The following is a 26,157-nucleotide window of genomic DNA, read 5'->3' as shown; positions in this document are numbered from 1 at the left end:
TCCGGTAGCCTCATTCAGTTTGTGACTATGGCACTATTGTACACTCTCACGTGCAGTAGGTGGTGGTATGCACCGGTACAGGTGGTGGTATATTTTTTCCTACTCTGATATATATGGTCAGAAAACGTTTGCCTGTAAGTATTTTCTTAAACAGTTGATCAGTTATTACTTAGAAACATTACTTCTTGTGGAAACCACTTGTAATGAACCGAAGTTTGTTCGAATTGTTTACTTTGATGAATATGCTAATCGCTAGCGCAGTCTCTATGGAATTTCTCCTATAAGTTAGCATTAAGCTAACGTAGTTTCTATTACAGTTAAACATGCAATGCTAAGTGATTGTTTTTAGAAACGAATGTTACTAGATGAGATTACTAAGATGTATTCTGTATGTCTGCTCAGTTGTACAGTGCTTCTTAGGTAAAGGTTTGAAAAGAACTTCAAGCTTCAGACTTTCTCTTGGGGAAACTGTTATCTATGTGCCGAGCCAATGTAGCAGGCTAGAGTGACCATGCCACACACACAGAAGCGGGGGCAGAATAGTAAAAAAAAAAATTGGTGCACTTGGAAGTTGTTTGCCATTAATGAAATTCTTAACAACTGATACAGTTCACCTAGCCTGACGATGTCATACTCATAATTCTAGTTAGAATATGAGTCTGATACCGCTCCGTTGGACTGTGATTATGGGGCGTGTTTCAACCGAACCAGGAAAAAAATGCCTCTTCGCTCAATTGGATATATCTAGAACCAATCAGAGCAACGTAGTATGACCATAATGTAGACCATGGGGCCAGCTGATACATTAAACTTTTACCGGATCCCGTAGGAAGGACGGCAAAAACATCTTTTTGATCGACAAATGCCTTGATCGCGTTTCTCTGTTCCTCTTTCAAAATTAATGTGCTGTCAATGTCTTCTAAAACAGACTCGAATTTCCACATTTCAGCTCTCCAACGGCAGCCATGTTTGTTGAAAACGAATTCACCCCAAAAGCTCTTTGGTGACGTGGTTGATTACGTTAGGGTTGATAATCTGTCCATCATCGTATAAAGCCCGCCCTGACAATTTGATTGGTCTATCCATCTCCTCACAGATTTTTGTGAGGAGATAATTTCTCCCCAACGGAGCGACACCAGACCGAACTTCCCGACCAAAAAAATTGTGGGCGTGGCTAAGTTCGTCTGGCATCCAGGCTACAGTTCACCTGAACTGAGTGATGAAATTTGAAACACATTTCCTTGATAGAATACCATGCACTTTTAAGTTGTTGCAATTCTATTCAGTTCCATGCAATGCACTTTGTTGGTGGAGATACATTTGATTCTGCCTGTCACTCAAATCAGTTGATTCTTAAATATTGAGGATACTGACCAGTAAAGTTGTGTTGGTACAGCTATTTACAATGAAGTGTTAGTTAATTACATTTCTCCAATTGTCTGTTAATATGGCTTGGTTATTGCTCACCTGGTTTGATTTTTGAATACTTGGGCCTATGCGGCCTCTTGGGCATATGTTGTTAAGCACTTATTTATAGAATATATTGACTCCTTCAGTATGTTGTTGTAATTTCTTTATTTGTTACCGTGATTACTCATATCCTCCGGCCCCTGACTTTGCCTCAGTTTTAACAACCGGCCCCAGCTCCAAACTAATTGAAGAGCCCTGCCGTACATCACACCCACACAACACCATCCATCGCAGATCTAAGTCAGTCTTTAATGGGCGATTACCACCCTCTAGTGGATATTTTATAAATTACATTACTTCTCCTATGCCTCAGGAGTCTGCGCACCATTTCGTGGAGGAGGAGTTGCTCCAAAACACTTGACGTTATGACGTAGATACGTTCCGCGCGTGGAGAAAGTTCAGTCAGTTTTGCTGCGACGGAAGATAGCTCACCTCAAGTTTCATTCATTTTGATACTGTAATATTTTTCAAACTGTGAGTTTCTTCATACGATTTTGGACCTATGTACAAGTTTAATATAATACATTGCAATGATCTGTTGGATCATCTTGGATTTACAGTTTGATAATTAGCAAATGTACTCAGTCAGTATAAGATGTTAGCATTGCTAGCCAGCCAATAAGCATACATTGTTGTTTGCTAACCTTGGTTGTGCAGGTGGTAAAGTGCATTACCTATAAGTTACAAGGCATGAGTAAGTCTTAAGTGGAGGACCTAAACTACATAAAGCTTGCTTGCTAGCCACTGTAGTTCTTCATTTTGCGGGTAAATTCGTTCGATTAGTTCGGTACTTAGCAACCTGGTTATTGGTTCAAATGACTTACTAGCGTGGTAGATCATTTCTATTATAGTACGGTTTTAGCTTGTTAGTTACCTGCATGGTTAGGATGTTAATGTTGCATGCAAGTTCTCCTGTGACTGGTTGTCATTTGTGTTTAGGGTGTCAACAGATCTTAAGATGTATCGCCCTAAGCTCACGTTGAAAGACCGACAGCATCTTTACAGGCTAATCATCAGCCAGTTGTTATATGATGGTTACACCAATATAGCCAACAACCTCATCAACGAAGTCAAGCCCACCACTGTGGTCACCCCCTCTGAACAGCTCATGCAGCTCGCTAAAATAGGTAAGTTGACAATAAAAAATAATGTAGTGCAGAGTTTAAAACAACAACACCCTCACTTATCAACATATTACAACTCTTTATCAAATCCTATGTCGGACGGCAGGAATGGAAAATGATGACAGTGCAGTGCAGTACGCCATTGGCCGCTCGGACACCGTGGCTCCTGGAGTGGGCATCGACCTGGAGTTTGACGCCGATGTACAAACCATGTCCCCCGAAGCGTCCGAGTACGAGACCTGCTACGTGACCTCGCACAAGGGCCCTTGCCGAGTGGCTACGTACAGCCGTGACGGGCAGCTGATCGCCACCGGGTCTGCCGACGCTTCTATTAAGATCCTGGATACAGAGCGGATGCTGGCCAAGAGCGCCATGCCAATTGAAGTGAGCTGGGTCTTCTCCACACACTAGTTGTGATGGGGCACGGTACTCCAGATTGATTGTGTAATGTGCTCAAAATCTTACTTTTGACTGAAGCGTACTTTAAGAGGTCAAAACAGACTCAATTACATTGCTGAATCAAAAAGTCTACGGTGCTTTTTTGGCTTTTCATTATCTGTAGCCGCCCGGATTAGTTTGCATCCAGCCACCATATTTCAGTCTTCCAAGGTGAAATCAGCATTTATATCACAGACTGTTCTAAACACCTTTAACTTCCACACCAAATTTTAAGATGCCATTCAATCCAAGATTGCACTGTATTCTTACTATTGAATACCTGTGAATGTAACCTTGAAACCATTAAAAAAACGAACTAAAAATAGAATGTAAAGACAGTGTGAGGGAGAGGAGCTAGGGGTAGACAAACCTGGAGTTGTGCTGCCCACAATTGGTTCCAAGTCATTTTAAAAATACTTTCGCTCACTGGCTGACAGCTAGCCAGTCCTGCATATTCTACCTTTAAAAGTGTCCTCCTCCTCTCCCACCTCCTTTCCACCTCCTCTAGGTAATGATGAACGAGACGGCGCAGCAGAACATGGAGAACCACCCGGTCATCCGGACTCTCTACGACCACGTGGACGAGGTCACATGCCTGGCCTTCCACCCTACCGAACAGATCCTGGCGTCAGGCTCGCGAGACTACACACTCAAGCTGTTTGACTACTCCAAGCCTTCAGCCAAAAGAGCCTTCAAACACATACAGGTCGGCACAGCTCACAGGGAAGCTGTATAACGGAAAGGATATTGACTGCTCATGTGTGCCTTTTTTTTTACAAGGTGGTGTAATGGTGTACAAGTTAATCCTGAGGATTTTTTTTATTTACGCAATTTCGAAAGGATCCTTGTCAGTTGTGAATCTCTTTTTTACATCTCTTACTTGCTCTTCCTTGAGGTTCAAGGATCCTTTCGAAATTGCGTAAATAAAAAAAATCCTCAGGATTAACTTGTACACCATTACACCACCTTGCACTTACCTAGCGCATAAAGCGGATGCAGTGATGTATTTATATGTGGTGGGAATTTACCAACACAAAAAAAATGCAAAATATAAAGGTTGAGGGTTAGGGTTAGCTCACATTGCTAGCTCATAAAGGTAGAGTTTAAATTCCAGGAAGGAAATGTTGATTGTGAACCATGTAATCCATTTCCATCAAATGAAACAAGCTCACCCTTCCCTTTCCCTTCCTCCCTTTCTCTCTCACCCTTTCCCTCTCCCTTCCTTTCTCTCTCACCCTTCCCTTTCCCTCTCCCTCTGCCAGGAAGCGGAGATGCTGCGCTCGATCGCCTTCCACCCCTCGGGTGACTTCCTGTTGGTGGGCACGCAGCACCCCACGTTGCGCCTCTACGACGTCAACACCTTCCAGTGCTTCGTCTCGTGCAACCCGCTGGACCAGCACACGGACACCATCTGCAGTGTGGCCTACAACCCGAGCGCCAACAGCTACGTCACCTCCAGCAAGGACGGCAGCATCAAGATATGGGACGGCGTGTCCAACCGCTGCGTCACCACTTTCGACAAGGCCCACGACGGCGCCGAGGTCTGCTCGGCCATCTTCTCCAAGAACTCCAAGTACGTCCTGTCCAGCGGGAAGGACTCGGTGGCCAAGCTGTGGGAGATCTCCACCGGGCGCACGCTTGTCAAGTACACGGGTAAGACGGGTGTAGGCCACCATAGATATTTTTACATTCGTGTAAACAAAAAAAAAAACAGCCGCTTCATCTAAGGCCACTCACGTTTTAGGTAATCATACATTCTTTTCATATTGCTATCCATGCTTCCTAGGAGTTCAACTAATTTACCATTTTTCACATTTACATTTATTCATTTAGCAGACACTTTTATTAAAAAAGACTTTCAGTTAGGGTTGCACGATTTGGTGAAAAAGTCATTGCGAATGTTGTGGACAATATTACGATATAATAAACAAGTGGTATCATGAGGATGGTTGCTCGAGCAGCTCAATAGTATCCCATTCAACTGTACATAAGACTGGCATCTATACACAGCATTAATGAGAACTATTAATGAACAGCCTACCAATTGATATAAAAGTATTTGATTTAATCCTGACTTGTTGCAGGTGCGCTTTCAGAATCAAGCAGGTCAATTTCAGAACTGTAGCCCATGTGAAGGCTATAATTAAATGGTCCTTAGTGTTTTCACATAACTAGCTGGACTGTACGTGTCCTTAGATTCCAGTCATATTAAATATGTACAAAACAGACAAAATACACAACACAGCCTAGCCTATGACAAGAAAATGTTATCAAATTACAAATTGACTCTGACTGCAATGCACTGCCAACAAGCCTTCCTGGCCTTTTTGGCTGCCCTGGTGTTATGGTGTATTTAAACTCTTTATAGGAGTTTATATATATATATATATATATATAATAAGAATATAATAATTAGACGGTGAAAAAGCAGTGCACAAGCCTTTGATCATAAACTCAGCCCGCGTTGGTGAACGCTTTTTTTACAACGCGCACGAACTCCAGTTAAGTAACACAGTCAACCGACATCTTAATCACCGTTGTAGTGCCGTTTAAAAGCAAATTACGCAATCAGAATTTGTCAACCCATTTGTCAAGCACAAGCTGACACAATCACGACTGCGATTACGTTAATCGCACAGCACCACTTGCAGTATGCCTACAGATATATATATTTTCAAATTTTAGCCCATGGCTTCAACCCATGGCTAACAACCTTAGTTGACAGGTGTGCTGTCAAGTTCACAGACAAGAATATCTGAGTATCTATTTACGTCATGGTGCTGAGTGTTGAAGGCTAACTTAAGTGTTATGAAATACGGCTTACACCAGTTTTATAGCTAGTCAGACACACAGATGGTGGTGGTCGGGGTTGGAGGTCCGCTTCACGGGTGAGAGGTTTTGTCAGTCCGGGTGCTGCAGTGAGTTAAAGGACTGCACCTTTAACTTGTATATGGGTCAGATTGTGTCATTCTACAGGAGAATGAAAAGCAAAACAGCAAATTTTGCTGCTTGTAGTAGCATCAGGACAACTTTTAAAAGAAAACATGTAGTTGGGAAAGTTTTGCTGTGCATGTGCACTCGCACGTGTACATGTGTCTGTGCGTGTGGTGTTTATCATGGAATGTTAGTTGATGGTAGTACATGCATTCCATAGAGTACACACTGGTAACTTTGAAATATTTGTCTAAGGTAACAGAATGAATCCTAACCCACTAATACAGCACATACCTGGACAAGGTGGAAGTGAACCCCAGCTAACAGGTATTTGTGTTTTGTGTTTGTGTTTGTGCAGGCGCGGGTCTGAGCGGCCGTCAGATGCACCGCACGCAGGGCGTGTTCAACCACACGGAGGACTACGTGCTGCTGCCGGACGAGCGCACCATCAGCCTGTGCTGCTGGGACTCGCGCACGGCCGAGAGGAAGAACCTGCTCTCGCTCGGACACAACAACATCGTGCGCTGCATCGTCCACTCGCCCACCAACCCCGGCTTCATGACCTGCAGCGATGACTTCCGGGCGCGCTTCTGGTACCGTCGCACCACCACTGACTGAGGAGGAGGAGGAGGAGGAGGAGGAGGAAGAGGAAGGGAACAAGAGGAGAAGAAGCAAGGAGATGGATACGGGGAAAGAACAAGGGCTTTGCATCAACAACACAAATTCAACCCGTGGCCCATACAGGTCTTATCCAGTCACATTGCTGAAGAGTTACGCCACACCCCCCCTCCCTCTCTCGCTCTCTCTCTCACACACTCCTCTCTCTTTCTTTTCCTCTGGCTGTGCTCTACTTCTCTCTGTCGTGTGCTGATAGCTGTAGCTAGCCTGAGGCTATGTTTGGGGTTGAGCGTTCTACATGCAAAAACCACGGCACAAAAGCCTGCTTGCATTGTGGTTACGGGGAAAGCCAGTAAGCCTTCCATTTCATTTGAATTGTAAACATGGTGGATGCGGTTCTTCGCAGTAAATGTCCAAAATACTCCTTCAAAGGCCACAGTGGAGATGAGGAGATTAAACCAGTCCTGTAATTGCCTGCAGTACCTTGTTTAAAGGGAAGAGGGAGCCACCTCACAAGAGTGTTTGGTTAGTAGTCTTTATGTTGTTTAGAATTCTTCCTCTGATTTGGCTACATCGGGTTAACTAGGGATACATACAAGAGGAAAAGCAGGTTCCCCATTTTTTTTTTTGTGTATTTGAGAATCTGCTCGAACATGGGTGCATTTCATATGGAAGTATTTCCATGTAATTTCTTTTTTTCTATTTTTGTTTTGTACATGTTTGTTACTTTTAGTTAACGTATAATGGCAATGTTTGTTTTTATTGAAAAAAAGAACCTTAAAGAGATTCTACAATGCAAATAAACCTTTTTAACAAATAAATAATCACATGAATTTGTAAATGTGACCATGACAATGGATTAATTAATCAATGAGTTGGTGTACAAGTTGTTTTAAGATCTAATTTTAAAGTCCAATTTCTCAACTCTGTGGTTGTGCGTGTGTGTGGTCTGATTCAGAATAAGAACAAAACTGAGAATCTTCCTCGTGGAAAAGCCCCTTTGAGAGGGTACTTTCCTCTTAGTGTTAAAAATGGTCCTCCATATATGAGCCCTTCATCTCAGTGTATGTTGCGTGCCATCTTTCTTACCGCAGCGCACAGGAAGAGGACCATGTTCGGCTGTCCAAATGACCACAGTGGTTTGTGACACACTGAGGTTCATTGAAGCAAAAAATGATAGTGCCAATTTATGTTTCATTCATTGACTGAACCATCAAGAGCAAATCACATGCAAAAGACAAATATGAAATATATTTTGTGAGCATTTCTTGTGGCTAGTAATTGAGAACCTGTGGTCATTGTCCAGCTGTGCTGTTGCGCCACCTAAACGATCATGATGGACTGTGGACAGTTTTACCCCTTTTATTAAATAAAATTGTAATGTTCTACATGGAAAATTTTCTACATAAAATAACCTGTTGGAGCTTAAAACAAAAGGGTCCTGAAGTTTAAAGTCAAGACAACTTAGACATTAAACAATCTTAAATACAACCTGGGGAATCTGAAGTATCATTGTGCTTCTAAATCCAAGGCACCTTCTGAAATGTATTGTTTGTTGTTTATATTATGAATGAACAATATGGTTCAGGAGTACAGAAGACTGAAGTGTCTAAAGAGGAAGTTACTACCTCTATAAATATACTAGTGCATAGACACTGGGTTCTTACCATTGTTCCTGAAAATGTATGTCTATTAGCAGGTCAGCATGTGAATCTAAGGAAATATTTTACGGAGTTAACGCATCAGTATGCAGGGGGTTTGCACTTCTGCTGCATCAGGCAGCAGTTTACACAGACACGTCCAGTATTTCACAAAGACATACAAATGTGTGGTAATAGTTAATGAGAATTTAGGTGAAACCTCTTAGAACTAGGACCGTAAATGTGTGTCGTGATGTGGGTAGATTTTCCTTATTTGTCCATCCAGTCCTCCTAGTTTCCTGACTGTCTTTTAATGTCTCAGACAGTTTTGTAGGGTCTGGATTGTTGTAGACCGACTCCAAGTCCTCAGTAACCTACACCCAACCCCACCCCGCCTCTCCCAGGGTTCCTCCCAGGCATTCTCCTTCTTTTGTGTTGTCCTGACAACAAAGGCCAAGGCTTGAGAATTCACACTTTTCAAATAAACCCGTGATAAATCTCACACCGCAAACCTTTTGGGGAAGAACGGAGAAGGAAGGGAACAGAAGTGAAAGAAAATGAACATTTCATCCTAGAAACATTTCATCCAAGAAAGAAAACACTTTTTGTTTTAGACATACTTGTTACATGGAGTTAGCAGTACCTTTACATGCAGCAAATTATATCAAACCACCACCAACAGAGAGGCAGAGAGAGAGATGTTACAGGGAGGCGGAGCCTTCAGGGTGCTTGAGGAATGATTGGCTAGCTGAGAGAGGAGAGGGAGGGAGGGGGGGCTGTCTGTCATGAGTGGGTGCCACTCTCTCGTCCAGGGTTCCTGTGACAACTCAAGCTATGTGCTGAGGACCCACTGTGGGAGAGACAGACAGACACACAGAAGTAGAGACAGACACAAACACGGAGGGAGTTGGAGAGAAGGAAGTCCTACAGAACAATTGTGCTCACTGCCAGCTATGGTGTGGAGTGTTTGGATTCCTCGAATGGACTTTTAAATGGGCTGCGTTTCTGTTTATGGGTTCTAACTAAAGCCAATTCAAAGAAATGGAGGTGAGTGCATCTTTTCTCATTTTTGTAGTTAATCTTACAAAACATAGGCAATGTTTCCTGTTGTTAATTGTAGGATTGTAGTAAAAAAAAATTTAAAAAAAAATTTCTGTTCATGATTTCATCTTAAGTCTGGTCTTTCAACACAGCTTAACAAATATTTCCTCAGAGGAAATAAATGTAGAAATCACATTTCCGAAACTGGGCATGGCTAGGCTGCCAGGCTGTTGTCCTCCCTCTGGTGTGGTCTGGTTGCCACCCGGCTAGATTGTGCTGATAGACAGACCACCAAGTGCTGGGATTTCTGTCAAAGGTGTGGTGTCAGCTACCTCTGCGGGTTTCACGCGCTGTTGCCCGACCCCCTGTTCAGCCAGCAGCGCTCCTGGCTGTGCTGCCCTGTGCTGCCCTGTGTAACCCGAGACTATTTGTCCTGTGCCAGAGTGCTGAAGGCGAGCTTTTTACGTATGTCATTAGCACCATTGGGCCCTACACAGGCTCAGTTAGAGGCCAGATAATTAGGACACGTACAGTATATCTGAAATATGGAATAATCCCAGAGCTTGGACCTCAGTTATAGTGCTGTTGTTATTCTTTCATAATTTCAGCCTTTTTGAGAGTAATTCTCTTTTGAAAGAAGGTTCTGGTTGGTTATTTTGTGACTTTTTGAATGTAGTGGCTCTCTTGAAGGTGAGGTTTTGAGTTTTTTCTGCAGCTGTAGTGATGAGACCGGTGAATGCAGAAGTTGAGATGTGTATTTCTGCTCGATAAAGAGAACGTTGGAGAAGTGACGAAGACTGAGGCGTTTTAACCTCATTATCTAGAGACTGCATCTAAGATTCTTGCATCTAAGGCACAAACCAAAGTTTGTGAGAGTTAACTGCTTAAGCATAACCACAATAAACAGCCAAATCAAAATGCGCTACTGTATCAAAGACATAAAAAAGTGCCCATGGAAATAGACTTTAAAAGTGCCTTTTTAGTGCAGTGGAGCCTTGCATACGTGTGTGTGTGTGTGTGGACTCCAGTGCCTGTCTCTGGGTGTTTCACATCTCTGGGTGTGTGTCTATACGTTCGTGTCCAGCGTGTCGGTTCATTTAGTCCCAGCTGGACTCCCTCTGTCACAGGCCAGATTGGTTATGACAGGGATCTGTGAGAAAAGACTCCCTCTCTACAGCTGTCCATCGCAGAAACTGTAGAGCATATGCTTGTATGGCATTAGGTTCTTCAGTAAACACTTCTATCCAAAAACAATTGACACTTTGTCCACTCGGTCAGCTATGTATATATGTACTTTGAGTAGCATGAAAACTGCAGTGAGAGTGTGAGGATATTTTAAATGTAAAATGTGGGACATGAACATCAGACTTGTACCCGCTGCCCTTTGTATGTAACCTGAGCAACACCCTAGCAGACGCCTCTGCACAACAACATGAAGTTTAGGGACAAAATACCAAGTTCTGGACAAACAATACCCTCTATCAGTACTTAAACTTTTTAAAGGGAGATATTTCTATCCAAGACTTTGGTTGACCAACTCTCTTTGATGCTGACCTACTTTTTAAAATCGAAAACAAATGTGTCATCTATTTTTACCATTAAGTCACATTATCAGTTCAACGGGTGTGCACGGCTAAAATGTTGTGATCCTTGTTGACTTGGTTTCTGGGTGTGCGGCACTCTGCTGTATCAAACCCTAGGTTGAATCATTGGGTTTGGGCTCCAGTCATGAATTAGCACGGGGGGTGAGGTCCTGTATAAACAGTGTGACAGCTTGACATATACTTGTCCCGCTGCCTCCCCAGTCGCCGTGGAAACGTCTTCGATGTCAGTTTTAACAGGCCCTGTCGCAGCCTCCCCCTGTGTTTTGCACAAGAGCTGTGGAGTCATCCGTATTGTATTCGCAGGAAGACAGTGACACTGAGGAGGATGAGGTATGAGTCTGTATCCTGCCAAGGCCCTGTTCAGGCTGCCCTGTGCTGCATCATGCTACTTAAGAACCCATGAGAAAACATTTAGTCAGCCTCATAGAAAAAAAAGGGATAGGCCATGTTGTGGTTGCACTGTGAGAATGAGCTGACAATGACTTCATTGCATCAAACTAAAAAAAACAGAAAGCCACCAAGTGTGGTTCATCATGAGTGTGGGGTCATTTTCCATCAGTTCTGCTCAAAGTCTGTGTGTAGCGTGACTCACCCCCTCTGGTGAGGTGGGTGGTGTGTAGTAGAAATAGAAGTAGTGTTTCTCAAGCGAGTCTATGAAGAAGTGGGATGCCACCACCACCACCAGCCGTCTTTCACATCAAGAAGTTCAAATAGGCATGACTCCCCTCGTTGCCTCCGGAGCATCTGCTGAGTCTGTGAGAGGTGTGGATACGAAGCCGTGACGACCGGTGACCCTGATCATCAATCACTGGGGAGGTGGGGGGTATCCAGCAGGCGTGAGATGAGGGGAGCGAGGGAGGGAATTTGTTCTGTTTTGATGGGAGTTTTACTCTCTACTCTCTATGGCCCGACTACTTTCCATTCCACTCTACAAGCGGCATTCACTCTATGATTTCACTATGGCCCGCATCCTTGACATTTTATAGTCGAAAAGGCTTTCATAGGCCAGAGATAATACAGATATGCAAAAACAAGCACAGTTTATAGATGGGATGGACTCAATGTTAAGGAGAATCTGTATAAGCCCATCTAGATCAATCAATCTCAATCAATAAAGTGCAGATACTTCCATACCAATACTTCCAGATCTCAGCACAAAGTTTATAGATGGGATGGACACAATGTTTTGTGCATTTTAAGGAGAGTCACAAAAAACTGAGATCTGGAAGTATTGGTATGGAAGTATCTGCACTTTATTGATTGAGATTGATTGATCTGGATGGGCTTATACCAATGCACACTCAGTCACTGCAACTGCATGTGCTACCTCATGCAACCAAAGGACGTAGGCTACTCAGAAGTCCAGAAGCCCAGAGCTTCACACGGCCACAACAGAAGCCGCCGTGGTGTTTCTGGTGACACTAACGTCAGAGTTCCATTGAGGGCGAGTGAACACACAGGGGCCATTCGGAGAAGGAGGAGAGATGTGGTGGTGGTGAGTAACCGCAGAGAGAGAGGGGGAGAGAGAGAAGGGGAAAGAGAGAGATAGACAGTGAGAGAGAGAGAGAGAGGGGAAGCAGAAAATGATGCACGCCAGGAAGTGAGCTGCAAAATAAAAACTCAGCAGTCAGGCTAAAGATAACACACACACACACACACACACACACACACACACACACCCCAACAACCACACCCACACACACACACGTACACACACGCAACAGGAGCACAGTCGCTCACTATAGTTGAAAAACACCACAATTAGCTGCACAAAATAATCCTTGCACTGAGCATTATAAGCTATTGCCAGCCACTCATTGTAAATATCTGATTAGACCAATCTGTCTGTCAAACTAAATATGCTACCCTGCAATCCTCCTCTTCTTCTTGGAAAATTGGGAGGATGTGTATGAAACATCTCCCAGGAAGTTTTGCTGTGGGAACAGAGGAGTTGTATATGGTATCTGTCACTGTGCTGAGACAGGAAATACCAGGGCAGCAGACGGGGCAATGTCACGGCCATTCTGGGACCACGTTCACGTTCTGAGTCCTCCTTTTCTTGAACCCCCCTTTTGGAGTTCTCATGTGATCTTTGTTGTTGTTGATGGGTACCCTGAAATGTCCTCTCACCTTAGTTCTTTTCATTATATCCTAATGACTGATATGGTAATTCAGCGTGAAAAAAGAAAGGGGATGTCTGGTTAGAGTGTGTTACAAGCCTCTCTCACAATGCAGAAGTTATGCATTTTGTGCCACCAAACTATAAAAAAACCTCAGATTTGGTGTGCTTCCACATTTGTGTCTGCATAGTAAGCAACCAAAGCGAAGCTGCTCTTCATATCGATACTTAAACCTTCACGTCATTGCCTTGACAACCAGCAGCCTGCATTAAATGCACTGTAAACTAACGTTTCATATCCAGTATTGATAGTATGACAGCCAGACACAATTGCCCCTGCTGCCTTCCGAGTCACTGTGGGAACGTCTTAGATGTCAGTTTTACAGGCCTGCTTCCTCCGTTGGTGCTGAGAGCAAGAAGCCCCCGGGGGCTATGCTCAGCGTCTGGCTCTGGCAGTGACACAGTTTAAATATTTACCGTTAGCGTTAGCCCTCTCGCCTCCCGTGAAAATATGGCACGCATCTGAGCCGTCCGGCCCGGGTGTCACTGGGTTTCCTCTCATAAATTGGGGCGAGCTGTTGATAAGTCTGATCTTTACCTACAGGGGACAGAAATAGCCGGGTCCAATTTCCCTCTTGGATGTCTTTCAACACTCTTAAGAAAGGAAAGCTTGCCTACATACACCAAAGAAGACACACTCACACACACACACACAGTCTACATACACTCACACTCCCTCTCTCCCTACACACACACACACACACACACACACACACACACACACACACACACACACACACACAAACACACGCACATATACCAAAGAAGACACACACACACACAGTCTAAATACACTCACACTCCCTCTCTCCCTACACATACACACACACATACATCAAATAAGCATCTGCACGCAGCCTACATACACCAAAGAAGACACACACACACAGTCTACATGCCCCAAAGAATCCTTGCAGCCTACATACACCGAAGAAGCATCTGTGCGTAGAGGTTTTACTTAGAAGTCTATAGGTTCTACTTAGAACCCACTGAAAACTCTGAAGGGGCCCTGATCCACTCAGATCTCCTTCCATTCTCAGCAGAGAAGAACAGTTTGGCACCTTAATGTATGAAAGATGGCTTGCAGAACACGCACTCTTTGCAGACAACTCCAGAACATACTCTTTAACACTGTGCATATTCAAGCACAACTCCAGAACATACTGTGTAAAACTGTGCATATTCAACTCCTCCAGTGTTTTGAAGTGGCCCTGATTGCCGTCTTGCATTGCAAGCATTTCTGTCCGGCACCTACCGGCAGTGCTGCTAGTGTTACATGGAGGTGCCGACCCGACCCTGGGCCATGACCCTGGCCATCGAAAGGTGAGAGGTCAAAGTGTGCCAGGAAAGGAGGATTCCCACAAAAGTCCTCACCTCTGTGAGGCTGTGTGAGAAAATGCTCCTTGGTGGTACACATGGAATGTGCAGGATGTGGGATTTTAACTCAGAGGGAGTGAGGGAGAGAGAGAGAGAGAGAGAGAGAGAAAAAAAATAGCCGACTGCTTCAATCGCTTAGTTTCTGACACATCAGCATATTAAGGTTTAAGACATAAAAAAGTTCCTTATTAAGAAACGATTTGGATGAATATTTAGGTCACCTACTCAAATATGTGTTACAGCTAGAATATATATATAGAGAGAATAGCCAGCTTTCATGTTAGAGTTAAAAATGGTACATATTTAATTTGTCAGAATGCATGTATTCATTGAGGTCAGCTAGGAATAGATGTTGCCACTTTAAAAATAGCATTAGAGAGTAGATCACACATTTACAACACAAATCTAGAAATTGCTCTTTCCATAATCCTGTTGTTGTGAATCTTCGGAAAAACAGAGAGAGAGAGAGAGAGAGAGAGAGAGAGAGAGAGAGAAGAAAGGCAAAGGAGCAAGCGAACAAGCAAGAAAGTGAGGGGACTTGAGGGAGCAAACGAGTGAGTGGAGTGAAAGAGAGAGGAGAATAGAAAAAGAGAGTGAGTGAGAGAGAGAGTGAAGAGGTGAAGGACAAGGACAGCTGCGGCTCTCTGCCATCCTCACACCAGCTGTCTGAGGCTAATCCTTGGGGCCAGGCAGGAGCTGGAATCCCAAACACCTCACAGCTGAATCTGACCTCTTTCTACTGTATCAGGCTCTGCTAGAGTGCACACACACACACACACACACACACACACACACACACACACACACACACACACACACACACACACACACACACACACACACACACACACACACACACACACACACACACACACACACACACACACACACACTCACACACACACACTCACACACACCACACACACACACACACCCGCACACACACAAAATAAGTATGTCAAGAGGACAGTTCACAAACCACTGAAGTAGTTTATGAACTGCACTCGCAGTGGTAAACTCTCAGTAGAAATAACCTCAGTGACCTGCTTATGAACTCTGGGCTGAGGTGTGTGATCACGGCAAATAGGCCCAACGTATATTAGCACCGAAGAAGTACCCCTCAAACACCTTGTGACCCCAATCCAAGCATGTTTTCCTGCCTCTTTGCTATAACGACGGGGTGACCCAGGGAGCTGTGGGGTGGGGGAGGTGGAGTGTGCTGAGCTCTGATGTGGACAGGGGTAGGGGTAGCTGGTCAGCGTGCTGCGCTAGGGGGCCTGTGCTGCTTTGGGACCTGGCAGCCTCTTGGCCTCTGACAGGTGCAGAGCGTGTTAGGGCCTGTGGGGTGAATGGGGTCTTTGTGGCAGAGGATTCACCCTGCAGAGAGAGAGAGATAGATAGAGAGAGAGAAAGAGAAAGAGAAAGAAAAGAAGAAAGAGAGGGGGAGACAGAGATCGAGACCGGTAGAATGGGAGAATGGAAGACAGCAACAGATCGTGAGATGGATGGAAAGAGAAAGAAAGAAAAAAAGGGAGAGAGAGAGAGAGAGGGAGAGAGGGGCAGAGCCATGTAAGGCATGGGCAGCAGGGCCCAGGGGCTTATCGGCTGAGGTTGGAGCGTTAGGAAGGAAGCCTGTGAGTGTGCTGGGCAAGGATAGGGTGGAGCTGCGGTAAGACTGAGAGAGGAGTGAGAGGAGTGCCACTCTTCCCTTCCTTGGACCCCCACTCTCAAGAGTGATCGCTGGGGACAGTGGTGGGTGGGGAAAGGGGGTGGGGTGTCAGCTCTATGAGTAAGTGTTATCACAACGTTCAATCGCTGAAAGAGTAGGCCGCGTTTTTTTTTTTTATATATCCTCTGTGTGCTCTAAATCTGATATCATGAGATACTGTGCGTCACAGAGCTGTGCTGTTCAAGAAGAGCCAAAAATGGAAAATCAAGAATGGTCAATGAACTAAAATGAATGTGCTTCTTTGGTGGCCACTTGCATTTTATTATTTTGTTATGTTGTATACACAACAAATAAAAACAAAAAATTTGTCGAGCATTCCATTGAGAGAGGGAGGCGAGCTCTGAATTCATATTTGAGTGTTTACGTTTCAGGTTCTCAGTTCTCTCGTCCTGTCCCAAAGTGGGGTTATTTAAAGAGACCAACATGCTGTTACTGAAGCTTACTGAGACATCAGGGCTGCAGGGCTGTTATGTGTGCGAGTAGCGTGTGTGTGTGTGTGTGTGTGTGTGTGTGTGTGTGTGTGTGTGTGTGTGTGTGTGTGTGTGTGTGTGTGTGTGTGTGTGTGTGTGAGGGACTGTTGGCATTAAGGAATTTCTGGACACATGGGCCGGGGTTTAAAACGACGCGTGCAGTGAGTCCGAGCACACAGGCTGCGTGTGTGTTTTTGTGCGTGTGTGTTGAGGGTATTTAAAAACCAAAGGCATCGGATGTCTCGTTGGGTTCATGACTCGCAGGTGGTTTTGCACTCAACTCGATGCAGACACATGCAGAAAAATATCTTTGAATCAGAGAATAACATGGTTCCTCATTTTACTGTATGATAAAAGCCCAAAACCTGTCTGGAAATAAGATACTGAGAACAAAGATGGGAACCATTTTAGAACCAGGTGCTCAATAATGAAGGGTTAAACTCAGGGTTTAAACTCAGGTGTTTCATTGTTGAGTACATGTAAACAATAGAGTAGAAACAGCCATTAGACTTTGGCAGGAAGTAAGGGAGACTTAAGATTTCCCATGCTTATACTAGGAAAGTCAAGACAGGAAGGATAAACAGGACTCTTGGTAGACATACACATAACAGTGTGACACTGATATTATTTCTCCTGGTTTGGGAAAGGCAGATGTTTACAAAAACTCCTGAAGGACCTCTTCTGTTAGCAACCTATGCTAACCCATTCCAGGGCAGGGCTGGATGAGCTACAGTTAGCCACCATCTGGTTGAAGCTCCCGCCTTACATTGCCAGTAGAATGCTACTATGTGCAGTCTACGTCCCCGACAAAAACATGCCTTGAGGTCTAGGAGGTGTTTCTGTAAATACACGCCTTTTAAGGGATGTTTTTGAAACTTGTATGTGAAGGGGATGTTTTTGCAAATGCATACCTTGTGGCTGAAGAATTTTTTTTAGCGTCCCTGCAAGCTTCTGTGCCTCTGTGATTGTGAGCCGTTTAAAAGCTGGCCAAACTGAGATGGCGGCGGTGAGTTAAGATGAACTGACATTCTGCCTTTTGCGCCGGGCAAATCTGGGAGACAAGGTCACTGAGTCACTCGTTTCAGCAGCAAACCCAAGCAGTGCCTGGCCATGCACAGACCCATTATCCTCTACAACAAAGACCCTGTCTGTCGAGCTCCTACCACCCTGACACCACACCAGAGGCTGCAGTCACTGATCTAAGGGGGAAAGGCCCCCTACAGCAGCTGACTGAAGGAGATATGGCTCCCAGTTCCAGTAGATCCTTTAAATCCAGTAGATCCAGTATATTAATAAGATCCAGTCGATGCCAGATCCCTCAATCCACTGCCATTTGCCAATATTTTTTTTATTTTGAGTAGATGAGGAGTGGAGTGGTGAGTAGATGAAGTTCTATTTCTGTATGTTTGTCAAAATGGCACAATGTATGACTACATCCCAGATTTAGCCTTAATATTCTCATTCTCGTTGTTTTCAGCAGAACGTCCTCGCCAAAGCTCTCTATGACAACACGGCGGAGTGCTCAGACGAGCTGGCCTTCCGTAAGGGTGACATCCTCACGGTGATGGATCAGAACGTGGCGGGCAGTGTCGGCTGGTGGAAGTGCTCCCTCCACGGGCGCCAGGGCTTCGCCCCGGCCAACCGCCTACTCCTCCTCTCCCCTTCCCAAGCGGAGGCGCTTTATCCCCCCTCTAGACAAGCAGACAAGCCCTTCTCCGCGTTGGTCTCCCCGGTCGTCAGACAGGCTCCCCAGAACATCTACCAGATCCCCTCGGTGCCCAGGCAGTGTAGCTCCAGCCCGGCGTACGAGTGCATGGAGCGGATCTATGAGGTGCCGTCCCCCGCCCCCGCCCCGGCCTGCTGGAGCCCTGGGCCTTCACCACACAGGCACAAGGGCAGAGGCTCACCCTCCAAGGTAAGCCTCCCTGTTAATGTCTTTTGCATTCATATCTGTATCTATGATGAGGTTTCTGTATCTATACTGTCAAGTAAAGCTTTATTAATGTTGCTGTAGCTTAGGTGGTAGAGGAACATGCTAAGAACGCAGAGGTCATTAGTTCATTTGCCAGACAGCACATACAAAACTTACGATATTGTAAGTTGCTTTGGATAAAAACAGCCATCAAATGTGGTCAATAAAATACAGCTTATTGACCACACCCCTGCAAATATAGTTCATCAAGATGGCAATTAGATCTGTGTGCTTTAAATATCAGGCCTCCACCTTTCTGTTGAGTAAGCTCTGACTCGGCAGCAGTAGTGGCTGATGGGAGGGCAGGCTGCGCCTGAAACGCTGCGCTCGGAAGCCCCCGCTGGCAAAAAGCACAAACAGATGGGGGGCTGAGGGGCCTCTCGCTCCCTCTGTGAGGACAGGCATGCAGTGCGGCTGCTTTACGAGCCCGTAAAAGAGGAGCTGAGACAGACTTCAGACACTGCGCTAACTGCAACCAGTCACCCGGGACTGCTGAGGACCCCGAAGAGAGAGGGCCGTCTGTGGGAATGCCTGTGCTGTGCGGTGGAAGCTGGGGTTCGGGGTTGGGGGGGTTTGTGGGTCAGCCCACATGTTGGCCATTTCCCCTCCTGCTCCAGGGGCAGGGCTGTTTTTCTTTACAGTAGCCATCTGCCAGCAAATACCAGGAATGGTTTTGATTAAAGATCTGGGTTAATTGGCAAAGAGGCAGGCATTTCTGAGGGGTTTTGTGGCACTGAGGGCATTTAGGAATCATTATCCCTGCATCAAACAAAAGGTAGCTGACTGCTAGACCAGACATGTGCTCATTTGTTGGCCAGGTAAACAAAAGTATTTGTAACATTTGTCCTTTTTGGTTGTTTTGGGTTTAGGGCAAAAACACAGCACCCAGCCCCACAGCGGAGGTGTATGACGTACCAAGCCTGGTGCGAAAAGCTTCTCTCGTCAATGTGAGCCTATAAGTATAACTTCTGTTGCATTTCTATCAGGAAACTCAAATAAATAAATGAAGGTGCTCATTAGACCGAAGTTGCAGATGCCAAGTAGTTTTACCCATTGATAAAATGACTGACTGCAGGCGCAGGCTCCAAGGCCGTTGACACGGAAATCTTCGCTGGCTTCCACTTGTGAGCGTGAGAAACGCTATGAGATCATGCAGACCAAGATGAGCAATAGTGCCAGCCCGAATAATGTATGCATCACATTTTTCTGCAACTTAGTCTAGCAACTCATGTTTTGCATTACTTGTGACAATTGTGGCTTTGAAATGTGTGAAACCACTGAATTGCAAAAAGAGAAACAACTTCTGCTGATAACAATACGTAGTTCTTTAGCATTGTTTCTGTCGTCATATCATACAGAGTCTAAAAAGTTTAGTAAAAAAAAAGTTTAGTACTAAAAACACTATTTTGTCAAAAATTCACCAAATACAGATAAAGGGAGATCACGTTTACATTTCTGAACCTGAGCTTTATATCTGCAGAAGGATCAGATCTTCTATTAAATGTCTCCCTTCTATTAAACTTTTCCTTGTTCTTCTGGCTCTGTTCAGGTGTATGCTGTGCCTCCATCCATATCCCCGGAGCCCAGCTATGACATCCCTGTGCCCTCTGCCACTGATGCCCAACAAAGACTGGCATGCGGCTACAGCACTATGCCGATACCCCGTAAATCCGAATGGATTTATGATGTCCCCGCGCCCTCAGAGAAACCTGGCACTGAGCAAGGGTACAGTTTTGGCACAATGGCAGCAAACGTGGCGAGCGTGGCGAGCGAGGCGAGCGCGGGGGAAACGCTGTATGACTCTTTACCCGCTCGCATCTGGCCTCCAAAAATCTCTAGCCGTGGATCAGACATGTCCCTCTACGACATCCCAAAACCTAGCCCGAACCTGCCCCAGGGAGTGGGAGCAATCAGCCCTGCCGGTATTTACGACATCCCTCCGGGACAGAAGCACCTAGAGGTGCACAAGAATTCCCCGGTTTCCCAAGGAGCCCTGTTCTCCCAAGGGGAGTCGTTCTCCCCCAAAGGCCATGTGCCGCTGGAGTGCCGTGCGAACTGCGGCCCTACATACACCCACCCGCGCGGCCGGCTGCCCCTGGGCCTCATGTCCCTGCTGGAGGAGGATGTGCGCGGGGAGCAGAGGTCGGGCAGTCGCACATCCCGCTCATCCACTGCTGACAGCCAGCGGATCAGCACAGCCTCCACCTCCTCCACTGCATCCACCTCCTCCACCAGCTCCTGCGACTCACTCACGCTCAGCTCCTCCTCGCCCGAGCTCCTGCGGGAGGTGTCACTCCCACAAGACGAGGCTTGCCGGCAGCTGGTGGAGCTGCAGGACGAGGTGTGCAGGGCCGTGCCCCAGCTCATGCTGTTTGTCAGCAGCCGCTGGAGGTGCCGGGAGCACCTGGCCAAGCATCTTCCCGCCGTCCGCACTGCCGCTGAGGACATTGCCAGTTCCATCACGCGGTTTCTCAACTTTGCGTCGGACATGAGGGGGAACGCGCGGAGGCTGACCGACTCCAACCTCCAGGCTCGGCTAATCAAGCAGCTCTCCATCGTCGAGGACTCGGGGCTCATCCTGCAGCAGGCTGTGGATGCCCTGGAAAGGATGGGGTGGCTGATTGACACCCTGGCCCAGGACCCCGGCCAGGTGCAGACTCCCGACCAGCTGGAGAGGCTCGTCATGGTGGCGCGCACGGTGCCCGAAGACATCAAACGCCTGGTGTCCATTCTGAACGCCAACGGAAAGCTTCTGTTCCGAACGGCGCAAAAGGAGCTGGAATCCCCACAGAAAACCACAATCCAGACAGATTTGAAGAAAGACACGGCCAAGAGGGAGCAGGTGTTAGACCCAGAAGAAGATGATAATGACTATGTGCAGCTACAGGTATGATAATCTTCTCATTATTTCTCATTTGTGACAAGAGTGTAATATTAGTTAGTTAGTCAGATTAGGTATCTGAAAAATCTGTACAGTAATAATGATGTTGAAGAGAAATAACTTTTTGTTCGTGCTCAAGTTCAACATTGTTTCCCATTTACAGATGAAGAAGGAAACCATGCATGAACAAAAGAATGTACTGGACAGAAGAAACTCCAAGGAGAGTCAAAGTACTCCCAAGAGTCAGGTAAATATTTCTCTCCTTTGCAAAACCCTTGTATTGAGAAACTTAAAAATGTTCTAAAAAACTTAAGTTCTAAAGCTCATTGACCTTGTCTGGTAGACCACATCATAAGCACAGAATTCAACATTATAACATAGAAATCAGTTCAGATTTATGCAGGATCCATAATTCACTTTTAAAAACTAACTCTGGGTGCATCAACAATAAAATGTAACTGCACCACTTCATGTCCTTAATTCAAAAGCCTGTGCGTGAACATTTTGACCTGTGTAACTTGAGTACCCAACATAAACTGCAACTCATTTCCTCCTTAACGATCACCCATGACTGTAGAGCCATACCTCAACTCTCAAACACACTACGGAGTGAATGGGGATATTCGGATCTACCACTAATTACAGACAGCCTATCCTGTTTTATGTCCAACATCTGAGGCTTTCTCCAGGAGGGGGAACATGCACCTAAACACATCTTGTTACTGTTCTAAATCTTTACTGCCATCCACCTCAACCCAGCTAACGCTAATACCCACCTTCTTTCTTTCTCCTTTACAGGCATGTCTTTCCTCTTCGAACTCCAAGGAAGGTGAAAAAGAACCACCCACGCCCTCCGAGGCACCACCCCAAACGCAGCTCCCAAACTCACCAGCCCAACCAACCCAAACGCAGCTTCCAAACTCACCAGCCCAACCAACCCAAACGCAGCTCCCGAACTCACCAGCCCAACCAACCCAAAAGCAGCTCCCGAACTCGGTGCTCTCTGAACACTGCCGCCTGTACTTCGGTGCCCTGCAGCGGGCCATCAAGGAGTTTGTGAACAGCATCCTGGATGGCCAGCCCCCTGAGACCTTCATCTCCCACAGTAAGCTGGTGATCATGGTCGGCCAGAGGCTGGTCCACACACTGTGCAATGAGGCCCATCAGGGAAACACCACCAGCAGCAGCAGCAGCAGCAACAACAACAGCAGCAGCAGCAGCAGCAGCAGCATCAGCAGCAGCAGCAGCAATACTGACCTGCTGCACAAGAGCAATCACCTGTGTGCCCTCCTGAAGCAGCTGGCTGTGGCCACCAAGAAGGCCGCGGTGCACTTCCCCGACCAGCGGGCGCTCCAGGAGGCCCAGAGGTTTGCCAAGGAGCTGGCACAGCGGGCACAGCACTTCCGGCAGTCGCTGGAGACCTCTGGTCACCCCAACCTGGTTTAACGATGGACACCACAGTGACACTTTTAAGTACACTGAAAACAATGAGACATTGCTATAGGGTTAAGAAAGAAAACTGACAGGTGATTACGTTTTCACATCATGAAAACAACACCTGCTCCAAAGAACACAGAGCCGTTTCTGTGATGCACAAGTACAGGACTTAAGACTGGTGCTATTCACCTTTTCCAATGTATCGCAACTCTTCTGGCATCATAATTGGGACAGTGTATTTTTTCTCCCTGCATTTGAGCTAGCTCTAGGGCAAGCAGCACCATGATACAAAGAGCCCCCTGCTGAGTTTCAGATAGGCAGACTGCCATTGTTTTCATAAATCCCTTCATTAATCCCTAAAGACTGACTCATTAGCTTGTTGACCCACAAGTTGACATGAAATGGACATGGCTATTTTGGTCAATAGAATGTTCATATCTGCTGTTTTAATTTTGTGGCACAGTGGCCGTTTAAACGCGTTTGAAAATATATTTCAGTTGATGTGTTTAGATTTAAAGTAATTTTTATAGACCTAATCATTACAATTAATATCAAGTGGTATTATTAAGTATTTTATGAAGAATAGTTAAGAACCTAAAAGATGTTACTGTTTTTAATTTGGTTAATGTTACCTCACCGGAAAACAATCTGGAAATCTGAAAAGTTGTCTTCCCTATTTCAATGGTTTGAAATCTTACCAAGAGGTTTATCATTGCATAAACTAAAGAGACATTCCATCCGAGTCCTGTGAAGCGCCCTGTAGCAAAAGGAGAGAGCAGTCACCCCACCTGGCCTTGAACCCAGGACTATGGGGTGCCAAACCTGCACCCTGTCAGCAATGCCAAAGAGCCAGGCTTGTTGGTATGGCAGTAAGAGCACATACTCATCCTTAGTGACGGCACTCCGTCACACACCCCACATTTCATATGACAAAACACATACGTGACAACATGAACCTGATACAGGTACTTTTTTCATTGCAATATGAAACGTGGTGAAAGAAAGTCCCTCTCTACTTATCTTATTTAAAGATGTCACAGATTGCCCCACTCAGTTTTGTGAGAAGCCTTATCTGTTTTTTGCTTCCTTTCAGGAAATGTCTGTTCAAGCATAAATGTGTCAAGGTCCACCACAAATTTTTGCACTTTTATTTTTGAGCCAAATCTTCAAAAAATGTACAAACAATGTGCCTATACTGTCGATAAATACTAGTGTCATTATTTTGTACAATTGGCTGAAGGTGTTATGTATGTCTGAGGCGGTGAATGTGTTCAGTTTATTTTATATGTATGATTTACATTTTGTGTACATATTCATTATAGTTTAATTCTTACCATACATAGTGCCATATAGAGCCTTATGCATTAGTCAATGTAAAGCATACTTAATTTTGTTCTTTGTTATTGTTTATTCAGTCTCAGTGTTTGTCTATTTGTGTCTTGTTTTTGTCTTTCTTACTATCCTATAACATTTTTAATAAAAGCTTCATTCATGGAAATAGATGTTAAGCGTATTTTGCATTTGTGGTCATTTAACACTACCTAATTTTCTTGAGAAGAAACCTGTGGCGTGAGAAACAGGAACTACACATTGGCTGGGTGGGTGACAGCTATCATACAGCATCATCATATCACACATCAGCTGCCTACTACGTGTTTGTATATACATATATGCACTATACCATGGTAATATTCACAAGACTGCTCAAATTATTAACACTATTCATCAAAACCTCTATAGCGCTTTCGTTATGTATGCATTTCTTTTCTCTGTAAACTGTCCCAGCAATTACAAAGAAATCACTTCATCTTCATTTCATACTTGATCTATATTTCATTTTTATATTAACTGTAGTTTCATCAAAGCCTATCATGAATAAATCACTGCGAGAGTCAAATATGAATAAAGTGAATTTGTAATTAAATGTATAATCTTTGATTATAGCTAAAAAAAATGGTCATGGGTTTAGGGAGCATACATACCGATCAAAATATGTCTGTACTGAACTGTAGTCACGCTGGAGGGAAGTGTCAGCTAAAGGAATAAATGCAAAGTAAATTTAATTGATAACAGCCTTAGATTAAAACTAAATAGCCTAAATTATTCAGAGCTGAACTAGGTTGCTAAGAAAGAGGTTTTATCCATTCAGAACTTAACTAAGTCTCAACTTCAGAGATTTTAAACACAACAATTAGTCCATATTATAGCCTAACGTGTGATTAAATTGGTTTAACCTGTTAATTCAGAAGGGTATTTTTGACAATTTCCGCCTATATTGCACTGTCCCATTTAAAACTTGAATATCTATGGTTCTAAACATTGCATAATAACCATTCATGGCTTAAATTAAAGAAGACACTTGGCCCATCAAATGCAATCAGTTAAAGTGTTTTATTATGTCATTTTAGTTTACATTTCAGTGCAGCAAAACCAACATTTTTGTCAGAAAAAAACATAAAACGCCTAGTGTTTTTTTTATGTTTCAGTGTAGAACTGGGTTTTGAATGTCATAGGAAACTAACATTTACATTTCCTGATGCAACAACATCTTGACAGTGTGTGTAAAAAATTTGAAGCAGATAGACAAAAGTTTACAAGTGTTACACATCAGTTTCCATATGATACCTTTAGACGTCTCCAAGTGTCTCATAACCTCTCCAACCTCACCAAATACAAAATCCAGTACCTGTCACTGTACATCAAGAATTCATACTTTTTTCTTGCCTTCTGTACTACAGCAAACCATTCTGAATTAATTTCAGTGTAATATATTGTAATTTATTGTGACAACACATATGATGGTCTATAGCCTCTCCAAAATATACCCAAAAACCTATCCAGATCCATATAAAAGTACATCATGTATGTTTTGTGGTTTTGTACTCAAAAGTACATCATGTATGTTTTGTGGTGGTGTGTGGTGGGGTGTGGAGGTGGTGTAGTGGTGTGTGGAGGTGTGTAGTGGTGTGTGGAGGTGGTGTAGTGGGGTGTGGAGGTGGTGTAGTGGGGTGTGGAGGTGGTGTAGTGGTGTGTGGTGGGGTGTGGAGGTGGTGTAGTGGTGTGTGGAGGTGTGTAGTGGTGTGTGGAGGTGGTGTAGTGGGGTGTGGAGGTGGTGTAGTGGGGTGTGGAGGTGGTGTGTGGTGGGGTGTGGAGGTGGTGTAGTGGTGTGTGGAGGTGTGTAGTGGTGTGTGGAGGTGGTGTAGTGGTGTGTGGTGGTGTGTGGAGGCGTGTGGAGGTGGTGTA

The 26,157-nt window shown here is 44.9% G+C and overlaps 2 protein-coding genes across 3 annotated transcripts; both read left to right on the top strand.

The window, feature by feature from the left end:
• Nucleotides 1–1,811: 1,811 nt before the first annotated feature.
• cstf1 (cleavage stimulation factor, 3' pre-RNA, subunit 1) lies at nucleotides 1,812–7,405 on the top strand. Its single transcript, XM_012838572.3, has 6 exons — nucleotides 1,812–1,944; nucleotides 2,410–2,597; nucleotides 2,701–2,978; nucleotides 3,541–3,738; nucleotides 4,295–4,685; nucleotides 6,325–7,405. The coding sequence occupies exons 2-6, from the start codon at nucleotides 2,429–2,431 to the stop codon at nucleotides 6,582–6,584; spliced, it is 1,296 nt and encodes a 431-aa protein (XP_012694026.1). The 5' UTR covers nucleotides 1,812–1,944; nucleotides 2,410–2,428; the 3' UTR covers nucleotides 6,585–7,405.
• Nucleotides 7,406–8,089: 684 nt separating this feature from the next.
• cass4 (Cas scaffold protein family member 4) lies at nucleotides 8,090–23,357 on the top strand. Of its 2 annotated transcripts, none has more exons than XM_031567619.2 (6): nucleotides 8,090–9,271; nucleotides 18,105–18,539; nucleotides 19,466–19,543; nucleotides 20,146–21,483; nucleotides 21,641–21,724; nucleotides 22,276–23,357. In XM_031567619.2, the coding sequence occupies exons 1-6, from the start codon at nucleotides 9,266–9,268 to the stop codon at nucleotides 22,921–22,923; spliced, it is 2,589 nt and encodes an 862-aa protein (XP_031423479.1). In that variant the 5' UTR covers nucleotides 8,090–9,265; the 3' UTR covers nucleotides 22,924–23,357. The 2 variants fall into 2 exon arrangements, with proteins under 2 accessions (XP_031423479.1, XP_031423478.1); XM_031567618.2 differs by having other exon boundaries at nucleotides 18,102–18,539.
• The last annotated feature ends 2,800 nt before the right edge of the window (nucleotides 23,358–26,157 follow it).

Source organism: Clupea harengus, chromosome 5, assembly GCF_900700415.2.
Source record: "Clupea harengus chromosome 5, Ch_v2.0.2, whole genome shotgun sequence".
NCBI lineage: Eukaryota > Metazoa > Chordata > Actinopteri > Clupeiformes > Clupeidae > Clupea > Clupea harengus.
The sequence above is the reverse complement of the archived record's forward strand: the minus strand, read 5'-3'. Positions and strand labels throughout refer to the sequence as shown.

Excerpts from the sequence above, each read along its gene's own strand:
- cstf1 (XM_012838572.3), top strand. The coding sequence starts at position 2,429 with ATGTATCGCCCTAAGCTCACGTTGAAAGACCGACAGCATCTTTACAGG. Across the intron at positions 2,979-3,540 it reads AGAGCGCCATGCCAATTGAA|GTAATGATGAACGAGACGGC; the intron begins GTGAGCTGGGTC and ends CACCTCCTCTAG. Across the intron at positions 4,686-6,324 it reads CACGCTTGTCAAGTACACGG|GCGCGGGTCTGAGCGGCCGT; the intron begins GTAAGACGGGTG and ends GTGTTTGTGCAG.
- cass4 (XM_031567618.2), top strand. Across the intron at positions 18,540-19,465 it reads GCAGAGGCTCACCCTCCAAG|GGCAAAAACACAGCACCCAG; the intron begins GTAAGCCTCCCT and ends TTTTGGGTTTAG. Across the intron at positions 21,484-21,640 it reads ATGACTATGTGCAGCTACAG|ATGAAGAAGGAAACCATGCA; the intron begins GTATGATAATCT and ends TCCCATTTACAG.